This window comes from Rhinolophus ferrumequinum, chromosome 5 (assembly GCF_004115265.2).
Source record: "Rhinolophus ferrumequinum isolate MPI-CBG mRhiFer1 chromosome 5, mRhiFer1_v1.p, whole genome shotgun sequence".
Lineage (NCBI taxonomy): Eukaryota > Metazoa > Chordata > Mammalia > Chiroptera > Rhinolophidae > Rhinolophus > Rhinolophus ferrumequinum.
This window is the reverse complement of record NC_046288.1, coordinates 27,396,083-27,417,739: the sequence shown is the minus strand read 5'-3', so window position 1 is coordinate 27,417,739 and position 21,657 is coordinate 27,396,083. Positions and strand designations below refer to the sequence as shown.

The 21,657-nt window shown below is 35.8% G+C and overlaps 1 protein-coding gene across 4 annotated transcripts in view; it reads right to left on the bottom strand.

Annotated features, from left to right (window-relative positions):
- Positions 1 to 17,645, bottom strand: part of YTHDC1 (YTH N6-methyladenosine RNA binding protein C1) — a 32,727-nt gene extending 15,082 nt beyond the window's left edge. Inside the window, exons 1-7 of one of the 4 annotated variants that reach the window (XM_033106190.1) lie at positions 17,263 to 17,596; positions 7,046 to 7,147; positions 6,343 to 6,671; positions 5,805 to 6,222; positions 1,232 to 1,321; positions 715 to 768; positions 47 to 141 (exon numbers count right to left, since the gene is read on the bottom strand). In XM_033106190.1, the coding sequence (XP_032962081.1) occupies positions 47 to 141; positions 715 to 768; positions 1,232 to 1,321; positions 5,805 to 6,222; positions 6,343 to 6,671; positions 7,046 to 7,147; positions 17,263 to 17,290 (1,116 nt within the window). In that variant the 5' untranslated portion in view covers positions 17,291 to 17,596. Of the gene's footprint in view, positions 1 to 46; positions 142 to 714; positions 769 to 1,231; positions 1,322 to 5,804; positions 6,223 to 6,342; positions 6,672 to 7,045; positions 7,148 to 17,262 lie in introns of all 4 variants that reach the window. The other 3 variants (XM_033106189.1, XM_033106192.1, XM_033106191.1) reach the window with 3 other exon arrangements.
- Positions 17,646 to 21,657: the final 4,012 nt, after the last annotated feature.

The window sequence follows — 21,657 nt, the reverse complement described above, 5'->3', positions numbered from 1 at the left end:
AACAATTTCAAGATTAGGACAGTTTTAATAGAACTGATGCTAATACCTTAGCTTTGGCAAGAGACACATTCTCATGGTTGTTACTCTTTATGAGAAAAAATCTTGCATCCTGTAGGACATATTTGAGTTTACTCGTTTGATCTGAAAAAGAAGAAATCCAAATTGATTAATGAGAAGCCATTATCACACAAAGGGGTATAAGTTGTACTAACTGAAATTAGCCCTCCACGCCCACCTTAACTTTTATAAAATTCATAATCACCCATTCAACCTGGAAAGTTAAGCCACAACACATAATAAAGCAAAGCTGAGAAAACAATCAGCATTTTGCGAGAAGGAAAACCTAATCCAGTGATGTTCCGATATATCAGATCCATACTTAAGTTATGAAAATGGCTACAAATTATATAGATTTCTTTCATCAGATTATTCATTTAAACAATGATAGTAGACGATTATGCTATTAAAAAATATACACCATCCATTTTGTCCAAAAACTGTAACATATCCTAAGATGTTGCTACTGTTCTAAAAGATACGTGGTAAGAAGTGAACATGGAGCTCTACTGTAAGATCACATTATCAATTTTTTCCCCTTAATTTAATATATCAGAACATTACTATATTAAAACCAACTATTAATGGAGAACCAATAAGGCAAAAAAATGACTTTATGCAGCATGCAATGAAAACAATTTCAAATTTAAATGATACCTTTTCGGACAGCACGAACGGAAGATGATAATTTCTCATGCTTCTTTTCTGAACCTGTATTTAGCCAAAGTACATTTGTTCAGATTGAGCTTTAATAGAGATAAGACAAAATTTCTACAGTCTTGTCACATAAAATTTTCATTCAAGACAAATTATTCTTCCTGGCGCACCCACACACACAAAAAAAATACTTCTCAATGTGTACGAGTGTTTGGCTTTTTGGGTTGTTTGGATTTTTTAAAACAATGTATATTTGAACAGTTTCCCACTCAGAAAACTAGTCACTGAATCATCATCTTCCAAGAAAAAAAAGTGAAATTCCACTTAAGCAGTAACAGAACAAGATAAAAATAATAAGAAAAAGCTTAGTTTCCCCTAGAATTATTACACTGAACATGCCAAAAATCAATACTAATGGACATCAACAAGTTCACACTAACTATAGCCTCCACACTTTCTACAGCAGATTATATTAAAATCAGTCAGATGATCACAAATAAAGGTAAAATGAGAATACCTGCATACGACTCTGATGCAGAGCTTCCACTTCTATCAAAAACAATTGGCGAGATGCCTCTAGCTCTCTTCCTTTCCTTCTTTTTCTCATCTAAAAAGAATTCAAACAAGATTTAAAAAAATATAATATAGGTACAGGTAACAAGCATTTATCATTATGTATCTGTTCTTTTGCATAATCCGAGTATTGTAATTGCTAATCTCTCTCCTGATCCCTCAATTTCCTCAGAGTAAGGTGTTCCCTTTCAAGGACAGTTCAAAAACTAAGGACATTTCATTGCTTCTCCCACCAATTTCAATAAAAACACATGATCATAATTGAGAACTATTTATCCTAAAGGTGATCTTGAATAAACTTTTCCAAGAAGGGAAACAAAACCTGCAAAGCAAATGCAACTTTTCTTTTAATAAAATTTACTGTATTCCCTTCTATGCATCAGGTTCTGCTATTCTTAGTCGTTTTTAAAAAGTATACTATCATTCCTCAACACAATTCCAACTCATTCTATCTTAAATGTCTAATGAACTCCAGATCCAAAGCTTTTCAACTGTTAAAAAAAAAAAAAAAACCACAGTAGTAAATTAATTATTCCTTTCTGGTGGCCATTGCTTGTTTTTATGTCTTCAATTCCATTCTTCTTGACCATTTCCTTCCTGGTTTACTGCTCGTATTTTCAAATTCAATTTAAAATTTATTCTTAATATCTTAACGATACCCTATGTACTTCTATAAAAAAGATAGGAATCTTCAGTAGACAGAAAAGAATTGCCATTACCTGTCATATAAGAACCATTTCAAGCTTAATTTGGAACTTTATAAGCATGCAAATGACAACCTAAGATGGAATGAGGCTCTCATGTCTTTTTACTGTTATTTTAATTATACCAGCATAAGTTCCTTTACTTTTCAGCTAGAAGAATGAATATGAAGGGAAAAATGCACATACATATCTTTATTTAAAATATCCAGAAAGCTGTAATATAATCAATGATCTTACATACAATCCCCTATAATGACTCTACAGAGTTAAACTACTTTAAAAGCTTTAAATAAATTATTTCCCTTGAAACTCATAACAAGCTCATGAGAAACAATGCCATAATTCTCATTTACAGAAAAGGAAACCTCAATTTAGAGGGGTGGTTAAGGCAACTTGGCAAAGAAAGTACAAACCCTGAGCTTTATCTTTACGGAGCAAAGAGAAAACGTATTTTACTACTATTCTTGACAGAGGATTCTAGGTCTCAGTAATTTAAAGACAGACAACTCCAAGACCATCCTATGTTCCTTGTCTCTTAGTTTAAGCATCTTTTCCCTTTGTTATTTACTATTAACTGCTTCTCCATGTAGAAGAAGCTTGTAAATGAATCTAATTTTCCTAACTTAGAGCTGAAAGGAAAGAGCAAAGAAGCACATAATGGCACAATTACAAAGCCAAGCCCATATAAATCTACATAGCAACCATGAAGGAATAATATTTCAAATAACCAGCTATAGAGAAAAGCATTTATTTCCAGGCTTGCTGGCTTTGAAAATTGATACATGACTTTGAAAAGTTTTAAAATACTTTCCCTTAGGGCAAACAATTAAGACTTCAAGTGAATAGACTGAAGCCTTTTAGTATAAAATGACTGAGAATCTCGCCCCAATAGATGAGAAACAGGTTTTGTCAAATCCCAAACCTTTCTCATGCATGTCTGTTTCATTCACGGACTGACCACACAGTCTATATAGTCCCTGTATATAGTAGGAACTGAATTCACTGTATCAATACATATCACATTCACATGAAAGAGATTACAAAAATAAAATCTTGTTAAAATTGTTTTACAGTACTTCAACAATTCTAACATTTCTTCTAATTTTTCCTCTGAATATTTAGAAGTCTAAGCCTTATGAATTGATCAGGACAATACATCTCTTGTTGCTGTTTAAAAACTACTTTATGGGAGTTAAACATACGGTGACAGAAGTAGACTAGATTTTGGATGATGAGTATACAGATGCTGTATTATACAGTTGTATACCTGAAATTTCTATTAATGTTATTAACCAATGTTACCCCAATAAATTTAATTTAAAAAAACTTTATGGTTCAAACTACTAAAAAGATCTCTTACTATGATAATGAAGAAAAAAATTAGGATCCTACCCAACTGTTTTTATGTAATGTTAAATCTAGCATCACTGTTAGAAATCTCCAAGGATTTTTCACCTTTTTTGTATAAATAACTCCACTGCTCTTAAGTTATGATCCCCTCTCCCAACTATTTTTCTGATCTAAAGGATAATGAAAGTCATCTAACAGCCATCTTTACCCACCACAAAGCGTGATACTTTTGTAAAGAAGTTATTGAAAATTCTAAGAAAAAGTAAGTAAAATAAACTGAAATCTAAAAAATTCATGACACAGAAACTGTAATCCCTTGCATTTAAAAATTGACATCTCCTAATCAAGGAGTCCCAAATCTACCTCATTTTTCTTTTCCAATTATAAAGAGAAAATACCCCATGATAAAAGAATAATTTCCTGCATATTAAACACCACCTCTAAAACATGTTCCACATCAGGGATCTCCCAAGGAAAATCTGCAATTTTTCCTTTAATAAGGAAAATAAAGAATTCCAAAGGAGAATTCCAAATAAAGAATTTAAAAAGTATCTCCTTTAAAACAATATATCTCTTCTATTAATAGTTTTTATTATCAAAGTTTCATAAAACCATTGGCTACCCATTCAATTTGAAATATCTACAAAAATATAAAAAATAAGTATCTTGCTACAGTATCAGCATTTTCTAGAAGCTTGTTAAAAATGCAGATTATTTTAGGCCCCACCCATTTAAATCAGTCTCCCTTGAAGGACTGAAACAAGACAAACATTTAATTCTAAAAAATAGTATATAACATGGTTACCAAAATAAAGATTCCTATTAATAAAATGTTCTCAACCCCACGGGTGCTATATACTTCTCCACAATAAATAAACATTCTTTTACACTACCGATGTAATTTTTGTTCTCGATTCATTATTAAAATTATAATACATCCCATCAGTTTTCAAAATGTATGGAGAGAGAGTAGTATTAAAGATTCCACAAGTTTTTAATATCAAACCCAACTACTCATCTATTCAATTTCATTCTTTATCCTTCAACTCCCTTTGAAAACCTGTCTACAACTCCCAAAGTTAGATCTCTAGTGAGCAGAAGATTGAAAGCACTTCAATTGCCAATCACTAGAAAATAGTCATTTGCTCTATCAGCTATATCGAGAATATGATTTACTAACAACGTACTACTAAAATGATTAAAATTCTATATTAATGAATTTGTAACTATCCTATATATCAAAAGAATAGGATTTTTCTTGTATTCCAATGTTTAGTACATTTTGCTTATGTAGCTGATCTGGCTGCATCTTTACGTAAGACAGCTGTGAGAGTACAATCATCATAGAGTGGCCAAAGATCTTTAAGTACACTGACCTCTCCTTGCTGTACCTTCTGAATTTACCCCTCAAAAAGCAACCCCTTAACCTAGTGACTGCAATTACCTAAAATTGCTACATTTACATCGATCAGACAGGGATAAAGTGGTACGACATGTAGTAGTGAAGGAATGACCCAAGATGCTTACACAGTCTCTCCACAAGAATTTAATACTCTTATTTTCCATTTTGTACCTTTATGCCCAGCCATCTAGAGACCCTGCCCCAGTGAGTCAACACAGATATGGAAATGAAAGTTTGTGCTATCAAAAGAAAGGAACAGAATTGTTTTGATTTCTATTGCCACATAATAGAAGTCTAGAAGCATTTAACATGTAAATATCGTCATAACGAGCGGACGGGTTCCACATGAATATACTTCAAGTACATCAGTGTCCAAATAAGCTGTTGTTGACTAATATGAAAATCTAAGAATGTATAACATGAAAATCTGAAATACATTTCCCTTATAGAGAAAAAAATCTGATTTGTGTTCATTTATAACACAATCAATTTGTAGCTGTAAAATGTCTTTACTAAGGTATGTAAATCTTATTCAAATGCATATATTGGGGCCAGCTCAGTGGCTCAGGTGGTTGGAGCACTGTGCTAACGTCGAGGTCGCCGGTTCGATTCCCACATGGGCCAGTGAGCTGCGGTCTCTACAACTAAGATGGTGAACAATGGCTCTCCCTGGAGCTGGACTGCCGGAGGTCTGCGTGGGCCGCTGTGGGCTACCATGTGCTGCCAGGAGCAGCAGGTGGCCAGACTGCAGGGGGGAGGGCGGGGAGCGCAAGGCTCATAATACCAGCATTGGCCAGGGAGCTGTGTCCTACACAACCAGACTGAGAAACAACAGCTTGAACTGGAGTGGCAGGGGAGGTGGAAGGGGAAAAAAAAATAAAACGCACATATTTATAATACTCAAGAGCATATAATTAACGAAAAATAACCGCAAGACAGTCTTTCTCACATCCCCCATCTCCTCAAAACTTTTATAAGTCAATTTAAACATGTTTAAAAATAAAACCAACAGGTCAAATATTTTTTTAACAAAATAAACTTTTACAAATAAAAAGTAATACCTGATCCATCTGTGCCTGAACCAGATCTGACAGACCCATCTGTGAAGGAAACGGATTCAGACTCAGAGTCACTAGCTTCACTTCGAGTGTCATAATCATTTCCCTCTTCCTTCTGATCTCGCTCATCCTGTTCATATTCTTCTTCATCTTCTTCCTCCTCCTCCTCCTCTTCCTCCTCCTCTTCTTCCTCCTCCTCTCCATCTTCATCCACCTCATCTTCCTCTGCATCTTCTTCTACCTCTTCATCTTCCTCCACATCTTCCACCCCTTCCTCCTCATTCTCAGTGTTGTTGCCTTGCTCATCAGAAGAACCACTGCTGCCAGTCTCGTGGTCAGAGACATATTCTTCAGAGTTAACTTCTTCCTTAGAAGACTGGCTGGATCTGCTTGCACGTCTATCCACTTCAAGCCCAATTCTCTGATGTTTAAAGAAAAAGGGAATCAAGAGTCATATAATACACAAGGTCACAGTGAATAAATAGTTCTAAAGCCTCAAAAAAATTGCTTTCTGTTTCATATCTGCAATAATATTTACTACCTCAGAACCATCTGGTGTAGGGGATTTGGCCCTCCTTTCAGCATCCCTTTTCCGGAGACAAGTTTTGTCAGGTTGAGTCTTGTAAGGTTCTCTGGAGGCACTGCTTGACAAACGAATTTTCCGATCAGCTTCCAGACGCTTGTTTCTTTCAGATCTTTGATATTCTTCATTTTTGTACTCTGTGACTGACTTTCCTTTTGTACTAACTATTCTTTTGTTATTGCTAACTGATGAGCTCAGTGGCTTAGAAATCAATTGTCTTGAATGAACAGAAGGCTTTTGTCGCTTGCTGTCAGTAGATTCCATTCGGTCACTTTTTCTTTTTGATCCTTAAAAATACAATTTAAAAAGACATATGAAAGTATTTGTGTATTCCGTTTATTTCATCAAACATGAAAATACTATGTATCAGAGAGGGAAAAAAACCTCATTTATGAAAAATATTCTGAAATATTTTTTACTCCAAAGTTAATCGTAAAGCAAACATAACTCTCATACATTGAAATGAATTAATTTATTTGAGATGTTTCACACATTTGAAACAGCATTACTCTTATTCATATGGAATTAGCTACCACAGTTTATGATTGTGCTTTTGGTATTAACTGTCTCAAGAAACAAGTACAAAAGCAGTCACTTTCTTAATAAATTAAATCTCTATTTAAACTGTTATTTAAAAAAAAATAACAGAAATCTTCCATACCCTTTTTCTCGTTTTTATCTTGTTCACTCTCTGGATTATACAGTTCATCATCCTGTTCTGGTACTTCAGTCAAAATATCATCTAAAACATTAAGTTCTCCATCTGAAAGCAAGAAAATTGAAAATATAGAAAAATCATTATCATTAAGCATTTATTTTTGAGTAGTTGCTATGCTGAGGCTACAGAATAAAAACATAACCCTCAAGAAGCTTTCACTTCAGAATTAAGACATACGAATAATTCCTATAAAACTACACAAGATAATGGGCATGATACAGTCTGCTCAACAAAGCCTGGAGTATATACCCCAGAGGGTGTGGAAGGAATATACTGGGGTACAAAATAAAACGTCAGCACTTCTACATTTGTATCTCACTACTTTAATTTTTACATTTTGTAACTGCTTAAAATGTGCACGATAAATTAGTATAGAAACACATGTGTATAATTTACAAACATACATTTATTAAGGATTTGTTAAATCCCTGCAAGATACTTATTGATTACCAAAAGAAAAACTGGCAGACTCCAGAATAACCAAGTAATAAAAGTTATTATCATCAATAGTGGGTCAAATCAACATCATGGACCTCCTGGTATGATGTGCTGAGTATAGACCTATTCTGTGATATTACTATGAAAAATGCAAAATCTGAACCTACACCTGAGGAAACATCAAACAAACCCAAATTAAGGGTCCAAAACTGTCACCGTCATGAAATACAAACACTAAGAAAGTACTCCAATTTAAAGGAGACTAAAGTGACATGATTAAATGAACATAGCACTTGATCTGAAACATAACTGGGAAAACTAGTGAAATCTAAATAAGGTCTGTAGATTATACCGTGTTTCCTCGAAAATAAGACTGTCTTATATTAAGTTTTGCTCTAAAAGAAGCATTAGGGCTTATGTTCAGGGAATTGTCATTCTGAAAAATCATGCTAGGGGCTTGTTTTCCGGGTAGGTCTTATTTTGGGGGAAACACGGTAATAAGTATCAATATTAACTTCCCACTTTTGAAAGTATGCACTATAATTAAGTAAAAGTCCTAATTTTTAGGAAATACATTCTTAAGTATTTAGGGACAAAGCAGGATCGTGCCTCCAACTGACAAATGGTTCAGGAAAAAAGTGTCTGCATGCATATATCCCATCCACATATATACACTTAGAATGTGTGTGTGAGAGAGAATATGAATAAGACAAATGTGGTAAAATGTTAACATTTGTGGAATGCGGTTGAAAATGAAAATTATTCGTACTATTCTTACAGCGATCCTTTTTGCCTGAAATAATGTCAAAATAAAGTTAAAAGAAAAAATGGATGTGCTACACAATCAAAATTGCTGCTGGTATGGACTATAAAAGTGTAACTTGTTCAGACAAGGCAACTACTGACTATAATTGACATACTATTCAATGATCATGAAAACTTGTAACTCAGTTTTGTCACCCCACGCCCACCCTCAAAAATTAATCTTAAAAATACATGCAAATGTTTCCTCTTTAAACTTATTTTTAAAAATAACGCACTAAAGGTGAATGTTTTCAACACTAAGTATTCGGCATCAAAAATATCTTTCTAAATTAAATCTAAGGTGTGGCAACGAGAGGTATAAAGTCATGAAACTGAAGAGATAGGACAATTTATGGCTCCAACCAAAAAGCAAAGCATACTCAAAGTATAGCAAGGGTTATTAACCCTTGTCTATAAACAGGTTAGTTGGGATTCATATTTCCCCAAATGGTGACAGAAATTAAGTGACTAAAGAGAAATGCAACGGTTAAGGTAGGCCTTATAAGAAGGAAAGCAAAGTTAGGAAGGACATGGAAAAGGTAACACCTTCCTCTGTATTTGGAGCCAGACACAGTCGCTATTTCAGAACATCTGAAAATTACATATGCCCGAAATGGCACAGCAATTGATTTCTTTGGGTGGTAACAATGTTTATCTGTATTTTACCACTTTTTTAAAATGAACATATACTATATTTTTATTTTTGGTTACTTATTCATTTAAATGTTATTTAAAATCAAGGCATGCCATTCAAAAAGGCTTCTCTCATCTTCTGGATTCACCTTTTCACCAAGGAGGAAATTCTCTCAAGATCTGAAAGGTGGCAAACAATTTTTAGACTCTATATTATAAATAAAAAAACACATAACTTGATAGAAAAAAGTTCAAGTTTTGCAGATATTTAATGATTCTTGGGTAAAAGCTCTCTAGTCAGTAAAAAAGTGGGTCCCAACAAATCATGCCAGAAATACATCTGTAGAAACAAAAAATTTAAAACTATCACAACAAAATAGGCAAGTAAATACAGTGCTACACAAATCTCTTCATGAAACCACTAATTCTTAATTAGAAATATCAACCCAAAGCTTGAATTCACATGAAATTATACACTTTATATGTGCTAAATCTAACACAGAACGAAAGAACTGTGCAGTTTAATTTAAATCAATTTAAATTTCAGATATGCCTGAATCACGGTTTCCCTATTTTAAAGAAGTATTGTTTTAAAAAGCTTTAATAATTATATTAGTCAAATTAGAGATTTGTTGCAGCTTTAGAAAGCATCTACGAATTTTTAAAACAAATATTAACCAATGCTTCCTTTTTCAATACTATCACTTTCACATACATCATGTGTGTATATATATATATATATACATATACATACACAGATATATATATATGTCATATGAAACACATAAGGTATGTTTTACCATTACTTCGCAGAAAAAGAAACAGAAGCTCAAAAGTTCAAGTTCACCAAATTCACTTGTTTAGAAACAAATGGATGTGAGTCTAGAGTTCAGGCTTTCTAAATCTAGGGTTAAATTAGATGAGGAACATTAAAAGCACCTTTAAACAAAGTGTAAAGAAACAAAATGCAAACGATTAAAAGGTAGCATCACTAGTAGATTAATTTCATATTAGTGCACCAGAGAGCTCTGTATTATTAATATTACTGCATCTTAAATTTACTTTAAAATCAACCATTAACATCCTCACTTAATGGTCTATACATTTTCATCTGTATTATAGTCAGTGATATCAATAAGCTAACTATGGTTTTATCACAATATCGGCAAACTAAGACCTGCAGGATGAATTCGGCCCATAGCTTGTTTTTGACCCACGAGAAAAGAAACGTTCCTGCATTTTTAAGGTTGTGTTTAGAAACACAAAAGCAAAGAAGAATATATGACAAAGACCTTATATGGCCCACATAAAGCCTAAAATATTTACAATCATACCTTGTACAAAAAGTTTGCCAACCCATGATATAAATGACCACAATTTAAGTTACTTTTCTCTATCACATACCATTATTTATTTACTGAAATATGATACACAGGAAAGAGATCTGGATTCAGAAGTAGTATGAAAATCGAGATTATCATTTAAGAGCTAGGCATTCTTGGGAAAATACCAGTCTGAGCTCGTTTCTTCACCTCTGATAAGAGGCATTTAAAATAAAACATCAGTGTTTGGGGAAGGGAACAGGAAGGCAATTATGTGAATCTCCTGGTGAGTTTTCAACATGTAAGTCTTTTCCTATTACTATCAGATTCTAATAAACCTCGCCTGCCACAAACCTGTTAATAACTAGGGTACGTGACATACAAAATTTGGTCCAAAACACAAAACGAAATCTTCTTTCACTAAGACAAATATATACATGCTCTGATTATCTACTGCTGTACAACATGTCACCCCAAAAATCATTATTGCTTATGGTTCTGGAGTTCAACCAGGGTCTCTCATACGGCTGCAGTTAGATGGTGGCGAGGGTTAGCATCATCTGAAGGCTTGTGTATTCGCATGTCTGGCAGGCACCCAGGCTGGGAAGACTCTGAACAGCTAGGGCTTCTAGGGCATTTCTTTCTGTAGTCACTCTCCACCATGGCAGCTTCAGGGTAGGCAGACCTCTTACATGGTAGGTTAGGCCTTTAAAGAGGTACAGATCCCAACAGAGAAAGGACCAGGCAGAAGAAGCTCAGCAACACTACATTTTATTGAGAGGTAATCACAACAGTCCACCCAGGTTTAAACAGGAGACAGAGACTCCATTTATTGTTGGGAGAAGTGTCAAATACTGGGTAGATGTTTCCAAAACTACTGTCTACTTAGTTTTGTTTAAATTTAAGGATTTTAACTGTAAGGTGTATTTTTTTTCCGATACATTTTATTGGGGAATATTGGAGAACAGTTTGTTTCTCCAGGGCCCATCAGCTCCAAGTCGTCGTCCTTCAATCTAGTTGTGGAGGGTGCAGATCAGCTCCAAATCCAGTTGTCGTTTTCAATCTTTAGTTGCAGGGGGCGCAGCCTACCATCCCATGCGGGAATTGAACCAGCAACTTTGTTGGTGCGAGTTTGCACTCTAACCAACTGAGTCATCCGGCCGCCCTGTAAAGTTTATCTTTAAAGCCCAAAGTCTGGTTTCAAAAAAATGAAAGTTTACAGCATTGGATTATAAAGCTAACTTAAACTGCTTCCTCTGACCCCTTCTTTCATTGGCTAGAAAAAGTACACTTAGCACATATTTTAATTCATTTTTTTTTTCAATTTAGAATTAATTGGCCATGAAGAAAAGATTATTTTAATATTTTCAGAAGCTACTGCAGGTTAGAGACCAATCATCACTGACATATCCTTTTTGGAAAGAAATAACTCTTTGAGAGATACAGCAATGTCCGCAAGTTCCCTAGGGTGACTCTTTAAATTACCTTAATAAGTGTTTCAAATCATTCTGTCCTGAAATTTAACATTATTATTCTGTATAGAAATATGTATGTATTCAATTACTTCATAGTAGTTTGACAGCAGCAACCCAACGTAAGCATAGTAACAGTTAAATGAAAAAGGGTTAGTAAATTCCAGGTTAAGAAGAGTTCTATGAACATACAACTTACATATGATAAAAATAACTCTAATGTTTTATCATTTCTATGATAAAGCACTTCACATTAAGTTTCTTTGGTTAAGTCTATATAAAGAGCTAGTCTTAAAAAAATATTTTAAAACCTCGAAAACTGAATTTAACATGCCACAATAAAATGAATTTTTTTCACGTGTGAATGAATTAGCACAATGAATTAGCTCAAATGAAACACAAAATGCTTCAGTATGTTTCCATTTACGGCTAAAATTTACATCCATCTAAGAGTTATACACTAACAGCCAGAAAGATGAATCTAGTTCTTAAATGTTTTTCTTTTTTTGAAAACTCTAATAACGATTTAATATAAAAATCCAGATCCAAAATTTTTGAAAGGACTATTTAATCATTAGAGGCCCAGATTATCACCTGAAAACTACCAGCTGGAGCTGTCCTGATAGTCTTCTGTTTGTTAAGATACAGAGAAGGTAATATATGTCAAGGTTTTGCATGAGAAAATCTGGGTTTATGCCTGGTAACTCAGTGTATTTACTAATACTGCCTGAACACAAACCATACTAGCTTTTACTTTTTTAACCTAATACTCACCATCACCTATTGTATTAAGCAAGTACTTTATCTGCCTGACCTTACTATGCATATAAGCCTGCAAATCCTGAGTAAAATACTGCTGTTAATAACTTCAAATAAATTGAAGATTCAGTTCAATAGACACCAAGGCATAGGTATGCCAAACTCTAGTTTTAGTATACAATACGTACTTTGTGAAACAGTAAGAATGCTATAGGGGACAAGCCTTCTCAACTCCAGTGGATTAATTGCCTTGACAGGATGCAAGCTCTGTGTTGTCTAATCTTCCAAATTTTGAAGACCATCCCCAAATTCAGATTTTTATTTGGAATTGCATGACTTTTAAATGTTGCCTCAATTAAAAACAAAAGAGGCTGCTGCTAGCTTGAGTCCTCTGTGGAAGGCAGTGCAATCATCTGTGAACAAAAATTTTGCATTCACAATATATGATGTATAGATGAACTTTATTTTGATCATTGGTGCAAGCTAGCACGATCTCACTTATCAACTCAAGCTATCAGCAAATTGAATTTTGAGATAAATGTACAGATTCAGGGGTATAGGACTCAAAATAAGGAAATAAAAAGAATCATTATTTTTAGGCCTGTTCAAAAACTGGTTAAAATGTTAGAAGAAACAAGGCTTGTATTTTATTTTGTTGCTTGATTGGGGGATTTTTGTTTTAGATAAACATGTGAACTTAAAAATCTAACTGGCTTGCAAAGTAGTTTTAACCTTTAGAAGATTATGTATGTAACAAGAATTTCAAAATGAAGGCCACAGAATTAAAGTGATGACTAAAATCTCACAACTATGAATCCAAATGTAGTGCTCTTTCCACTATACCAGAACTAAACCTTACTCTTGAAATTCCTGGCCCAGGAAGACCACAAATCTTAACCTCGGGAGTTATCAGTGTAGAAAATTAACCTTTATCTGAGACACAGGTCTTTTTTTTTTTTTTTTTTTTTTTTTGACCCCCAGAAAGCTTCTGGGTCAGGAGATACAAAGTATTATTTATTTCAGGGGCCAGCATCAGACTTAAGACCCAGCATATTTAAAGAAAGAAAACCGGGCAGTTAAATATACTATACATTTTCTTTTCCAAAACAGGTCACCGGAGTACATTATACTTTTTACTTTATTCATTTAATAGTTTGAGTAGGGTTTGACAATTGAACAAGATTTCCTGGAACCTCCCCTTCTGTTACACTTTACATTAGATCAGTTTTTCAGTTACTTTTTTGTCCTTCAAAACTGTCCTTCCTCTAAATGAAGTGTAGAGACTAGGATTTCCCATCCCATCCAAATTTCTTGTCTTCCAGAAAGCATACAATGGAAGTCTACGAAGAGCATTTTTAATTTTTTATCCTACTTCTATGGGTAAAACAAATACATTAGCATATCAAATACATACTACTCTATACTTTAGAGATACCTAACTAAAGTAGGCCAACAGTCCATTTTATGCTAAGGACTTACTATATAGTGAGGGCCACAAGATGTATATACATGTGTGCATATATATAACGGTGCGTATATATTTATATGTACTTGACTGCATGTGTGTATACATATATAATTTAAACTTCGAAACTCCTGGCTTTGGACATCGATAGCAAATGTCACGTAACTAGTCAGTTATTAATGAATTCCTTGGGCTAATAATGATTTACAACCCTGCAAGGCATAAGACACAATTACCGTACACTAGGAACCTGGTGAACAAGACAGACATGCTACTGGCCCTCTTGGAGCTTTCAGTTTGGTAATATAGAAAACATGTTACTTATGAAAGTGATAATTATCCACACTTTGAATACATTACCCTTTTATAATGTATAGGAGCATAATGTATAGGAGTATAACGTATATGCTTTGGAGAGAACTTTATAAAAGCCTAAAATTCATACAAGGTGTTTGTAATATAAAAGATGTGTTTTTCCTCATATAGAAAAATTGTATTTGGAGCAGCCCGGTGGCTCACGTGGTTGGAGCGCGTCGCCGGTTCGATTCCCACATGGGCCATTGAGCTGCACCCTTTATAGCTAAGATTGTGAACAACAGTTCTCTCTGGAGGTGGGCTGCTGTGAGCAGCTGGAGGTCGGCATGGGCTACCGTGTGCTGCCATGGGCAGCTGGTGGCCCGTATGAGAGGTTGGCAGCCAGTGAGAGCAGCCAGCTAGAGCTGCCACCAGCTGCTGTGAGCAGCCGACCAATGACGGAAGACCGACTGCCTTGGGGGTGGTAATGCAAGGCTCATAATACCACGAGCATGGGCCAGGGAGCTGTGTCCTACACAACTAGATAGAAACAACAGCTTGAAGGCGGGGGGGGAATGGCATTTAACATTAGTTACCACCACCAACATTCCAATGTCCTTCAAATCTACTTCTGGGACCAATAATCACCACAGGAATCAGAGGCAGCTGGCAATTTGTCCAGTTATATAGGCTTCAGTTTATAAGTATGGGTACCACAGACCATTATAGAACTTAATGTGTTTATTACACAGCTAATGTGCAAAGCCCGATAATCGAATGACTTTATAACCAAAAGTCTTTTGACTGTTTGGTGATTAATAGGAAATCTCTACAAATTAAACTCATTTCTTATCAAAATCTTACCCCATTTATGAAATCATTTAAAAGGGACCTAAGGTATGTGACATGTGTAAGATTCTTGCAGGGGTTATCTATATAATTTTCTAATGTTTCTTAAAGTAACTGATGACAGTAAGTACTTAGCTTCCCACTTTTTCTTGTTCAAGTATGAGAAGGAAGAGTCAAGTATTGATTCTAATTCTGGCTATTATTCTAGCTGTGTGACAACAAACAAGTAAGTGAAACACCCCAAGCCTGTTTCCTTATTTGCAAAATGAGTTATTCTAGAAATCTTCCCATTCCAAAATTAAATAAGCAATTCTAGTAGGACTGTATTTGCTAGCTTCCCCAGTAATCTAGATAATCTTTGATCTAAACTATAAAGATAAGCACTTATATCAGAAGTTTTAAAATATGTAAGTTCAATTATAGAAATCAAGTTTTTAAAAACTACACAAATGTGAGGCCTTTCAAACACTTGACAATTTATACTAAGTATTGCTAATAAGTGGCATTTCTACTCCCCAATTATAGTTATAAAATTTATGTATTTGAACTGCATTATCATCAATAAATCTGTTTCCAACACAAAATATTCAAAACATCACCCACTTTCCTTCCTCAATGTACATTACTGTGCCTATTACTGATTTATAACTACGTTCATCTTAACAATGAATTCTTCAGAGTGCTGACTTTTACTCATTGTATTTGGTTTTTCACCCACCACAACCACTGTCCATCCACTCCTATACACAAAGCTCACAAGAGTACACTCTGAAACAATCAAACGTTGACTAATTATTATTGATTAAAATTATCTAGTTTAATAACTGACTTTACTCATTAAAAGCAGTTTCCTTTATTCACTAACACCATGCAATCCTATGTTCACATTCTGATTTCTCCAAAAAAATGGGGATGCAGATTTTTTTAGAATTCATTTAAAAAATTAAACTACTATAACCTAATCATTGAGCTGCTTTAAGATAGGAGCAATATCTTAAAAACATTCCCACCCTCTCCCCTTGCCAAACTTGCCCCTATCCTAGAGCAATTTGAAGTATGAAGACATTTAAGGAGAAAACTTAAGAAAAAAGCACAGGCCTAGTGCAACTAGACTCTAGAGCCCATTTAACAAATCCCTACCCCAAATTAATTAGGCACACGGGAAGGTAGGTCTGTGAAATACAGGGCAGTAAACTGTGCAACATTTTTTTCTTTATCAAATACAAGCTTTCCACGACTATCATGCTCATTTTAGGGCTGGAAAAGAACTTAAGGAAGCATCTAGCCTACACCATTCTCCAGACATGTACTGACCCAGGACCTACATTCATTCACATCTCTAGGTCTGAGGTCGGTGTTTTAAAAGACACGAGGTTCCATTCTGATACATCAGTTCTTCCTATATTTCTCCATGATTTTATCCCTCCAGCTCTCTACAAATTACACCCATTTGTTCCCGATTATACTCTCTGGGAGCTACACACAATGTGTTTCCATCAAAATAGTGGCCAGGATTTTTTTTTTTTTTTTTGCCAGGCCTAACTCATACAATTATCTATTTTCAAACGTCATGTCTTCCAAAATAAGTATTCGAGGAACCAAAGGGGCAATTCTTTCCACTTTGCCCATATAACAAAAACAGCTTGAAGTTATTTGTAGGTATTTCTCGAGATCAATAATCCATCCATACGACTTCTTAAATATGCTCACTTACTAGACTACCAGCTTTGATCGTGGCATTAAGGGATTTTGAAATGTAGCCTAACAGAAAAGGATGTGCTGAAAATACGCATTACATACGCATAATCCTGCCAGGAAATAAACCTAAGGGCCTGCAACTCAGAACAGGCCTTCTCTCAGCCGCGCCCAGGACAGCTAAACGGAAAGTGAACAGGAGAATTAGGATCAAAGAAAAACCATAGGCTAGATGAAGTGTTAAGTGAAATGGAGACCGAACGAAAGAGCAGGCCTGGTCTCTTCCAATGAGTTCAAGCGTCTCGGTGTGGGGGACCGGCTCCATGTCGGGAAGCTAACCTCCCAACCCCCATCCCGCAACCCAGAACCGCGGTTCCACCGACCCACTGCCGAGCCCCGCCTCCGCCCGTCACCTTTCCTCGCACTAACCTTTCTCCTCCCGGCTGTCGGCCGCCATTGCTCCTCTCCTGTTTCCGCTGCTGCCGCCGCCGCCGCCGTCGCCGCTCCGACGCGACTCGCGCGGGGGCCCCAGCCGCGGCAGCACTAGCACAGGCACGTCCGTCAGTCCGTACGCCGGGCTGCGCGCTTCGCACCTTGGCCTCCACCACTCACCTTTCGCGACTCACCCTTTTTCTCCCCGTTCCTTCCCTTTCTCCTTTCCCTCCTTGCACTCCAGCCTCCGGAGGCCTAGGCCCAGCCTACCCGTTGAGACTTGGGGACGGGAGGGGGCGACAGGGAGGGTAGGGAAACAGATGGCAACGGCCAGCGGCGCTAAAATGGAGCCTGCTTCCTGCGTGAAACACTCCCGCTCCCGAAATGCCCTGCGCTGTTTACGCTTCGTTCCTCCCTGGGAACGTCACAGTGCGGAGAGGGGCGGGGAAGCGGAACAAGCAAGAGAACGTGACATAACGTCAGGACGTCGCCCCGCCCCCTGCAGCCCGGATGTCCCTGGAATAAGGCTTTCCAGAGATTAGGCTGTGTGAGTTATTTACGGGTAATCGGCTGCGTTTACTGCGTTTAGGTAGCTCGGTTTCCTCACCTGAAACACCTACTGGCGGACCTTCCAGCCTCAGGGCAAAGATGTTTTCTGTCGCTCCGCGGGACTCCTGATTCAGTTCTGGGAATCGAAGATTTAATTAGGACAAGTCTGGCCCGGTCCCTTGGCAGCACCCCACAACTTTACCGGCTCTGGGTACTAAATGTGCTTTCTAAGTTGGTGTGCCGGGCCTTCCCAGATGCAGCTCAGGATGCAACCAGCTCACTTGTCACAAAAACCTACTAGTTTTGTTTTTAATTGGGAAAATGAATTATCTTTATTTTAAAATGGCTTTGTAATTCACATAACAGATTTGATTTAAACATTTATGGGGGCTCTAGGGTACACAGTTGATTTAAACAGACTATTGAGAAATTGAAACTCCTGAAGTGACCAAAAATTACTTAACTACATATTATGGTAAAATCTGCAAGGAAACTTTAAGTTGATTGTCCAAAGGAATGAAAATAATTTTGTTTCACTACTTCATAACTGGCTTTATAAAGGAAATATAATTTGAAGGGGAAAAAAGGTAACATTGTTATATGAAAACAAATGACATGTTCAGAGAAAGTCTAGTGTCTTGGTCCTTGATGGTCATTGTAACAAATTGAGACCAAACTGAAGGCAGTGGAAAGATTTATTTAAGCAGTGGAAGAACACAAATAAGAAACTTCAGTAAATACAAAACCCAGCTATGTATCAGATGCTTAGGATTCAAGGGTGAACAGGCAATACTTCTGCCTTTAAGGAATTTTTAGTGTAACATAGGGAAGAAACAAAGTAACAGGAATTACTGTGTAAGAATAACAGCTAAAAATTGTGTTGTTTACTGTGGGCCAGATACTGTTTTGAGCGCTTGACCTACACAATCTGATTTCATCTTCCAGAAAACCAATTAAGCTATATTACTAGCTTTATTTTACATAAAGGGAAAGTGAAGTGATAATGAAATTAAGTGCAGAAGATCAGGAGTAGTAGTAATATGGCTCAAACCCAGGGAATTTGGCTCCAGCCCCCACCCACTTGATAATACACACTGCCTCATATAGAGTAAGCTCAGGATATTATTGGAGCCCTTAGGGGCATGTCGTTCCGACTGGGGAGGGGATACAGGATAGAGAAGAGTCAAGGAAAACAGAAAATAAAGCCTAGTTGAGAAATAAAAGACTTGGCTTAGATGAAGGGGAGAAAGGGCAAGGGTGGTGGGCAAGATGGTTTTCATATAAAAAGAGTACTAAGTGGCGTATCTGCCCATGGTTCAATTCAGGTTGATATTCAATGGTTAGGTAAGAAGAAGCTGAATCAATAAAAGCGTTGTATAATATTCTACTCTTTTGTTCAGTCAACTAGTATTTATTAAATTCCTTTTCAGTCCCAAATTTATTATAGGCTCTGGGGTTAAAAAAATACATATAGCGTAGTATCTGGTTTCTCTCTTCAAGGAGTTTGGAGTGGTCCAGCAAAAGCCAGAAGCTAGACAAGCAAGGAGAAGGATTCTTCCCTATAGGTTTCAGAAGAAATACGGCACTGTCAACACCTTGATTTCAGACTTCTATCTTTTAGAACTATGAGACAATAAACTTCTATTTTAAGCCACCAGTTTCTGGTACTTTGTTATAGCAGCGCTACAAAACTAATACTCTGGCCCTTATTCGGCTACCAATTTGGATACATGAATACACACACCAGCAAGCTTTGAACAATGAATGAAAGTCTGATGATTTTGAAAGAATTGTTAATTTTTTGGTTGTAATAAGTTATGTTTAGAAAAGAATGTTTATAATTTCATGATACTAAAATATTTACAGGTGAAATGATACGGAATCTGGGATTTACTTCAATATATACTGGTAGAGGGCAGTAGGATATGGGTGGGGGGGTATAGATGAAATAAGTCTTGCCCATGATTTGAAACTGGGTTATGCATATGTGAATAGACATACTCTCTACCTTTTTTTTTTAATATTTGACATTTTCTTTAATAATTTTAAAGTAAGGCAGAGCAAGAGAAACCAGCCAAGAAAATAGAGGTGATATTAAGATGACGTTTTCCCTATTCCATATTTATCCTATCAGTACTAAGAAGTAATTGAAAATAAGCTTTAATGTAAATATCCTATATTTAAATCTTTGATATCAAAAGTTACGTAAAAATACAGCACAACTTCTTAAAAATATGATTTTCTTTCATTATGTTAATAAAAAGGAAAAGTTTTCAAGGTTATAATGGATTGAACTCTAGCCTTGTTGGTTTATTCAAGTCAACGATTGTGTAGTGATAAAGAGCACAGGCTTTGCAGTCACAATGAGCCAGTACAAATTCTGGCTCTACCACTCACAAGCATAAAGACTTAGAGAAATTAACCTCTAATCTTTAGTGTCTTTATAAAGGAGAATTTAGGAATTAGTTTCAAAGATTTGCTACAAAAGGGTTAGAAAAAGGCAGTTAAGTGTTCAATAAGCTGGAGCTACTGTTGTCATTTCTGTAGTTCAGGAAAGATAGATTGTTCTACTAATTATTGTTGGTAAAATTAATCAGAAAATGTAGTATTAAATGACTCTAGATAGATTGGCTTAGTTGGCTTAGTTATGGATGCAGATGATTTCCTAAGTAAAGAGGGGTAAACTGAAAATGTACAGCCAATTCTCTTCAGACTTCAGGGATCATGACAACATTATTTTTAAAATATAATGCAGATTCTGAAGGGTGAAGTTCCTTTTAAATTGATGGTATAAATTCAGAATTAAGATTAACAGAATTTTCGTAGCCATGATGAGTTTTGAATTATTAATATAATTTTATTCCTTTCACTAAATAAATAAATAAAAATAAAATAAAAAGTGCCCAGAGGTAACCATGTGCAGGGAAGAACCACGAAAGTATTACCAGATTTAAGCCACCGTTAAGTTGATACTAGAAGAGAGATACTAGAGCACAAACAAAGCTAGGGAAAGAGCAGTGGTAGAGAACTTTGGAGATTTAGGTCTTCTAAGGAGAGACCTCATCAGTACCTCATCAAGCCCCTGATATCTAGCTGATACACCAGAAAGGCCACACCATAAGAATAAGGACCTTGGCCTAAGGTAAAGTCTAATCATGACCTACTCAAAGACTAAAACCAATGCCCAGTAAGATCCACAGGGAAAACAAAATTTGAAGAGTCTTGTATTTTCAGAAACAACTTGGGCTTTCCCCAGATCTGTACCTATAAAGCATAAATCCAATCTACACAAGTTCAGTGATCAGTCTTCATGTGATTACAGTCCTAATCAACATTTGACTGCAAGTCATGAGCCAGAACTGCCTAGCTGAGTGGTTCTGAAATTTTTGACTCACAGAAACTGAGAGAGATCATAAATACTAAAGTTATTTTTAAGCCATTAAATTTAGGCGTGTGTTGTTACACAGTAATAGATACCTAACACACAATGTCGTATGTAAAAATCAATTGTACTTCTAAATATAGCAACCAACAGTTTGAAATGAAATTTTAAAACATTTACAACAGCATAAAAAAATACTTAAATATACTGAAAACTACAAAACAATGTTGAGAGAAATCAAAGAAGACCTAAATAGAGATACTTACTCATCATGCATTGAGAACTCAGTATTGATGTCAGTTCTCCCTAAACTGACATACAGATTCAAAGCAATTCCAATTGAAATCACAGTGGCCTTTCTTATAGAAATTGACAAGGTGAATTTAAGTTTGTGGGGAAATGAAAACGACCTAGGATAACCAAAACAATTTTGAAAACCAAAACAATTTTGGAGGACTAGC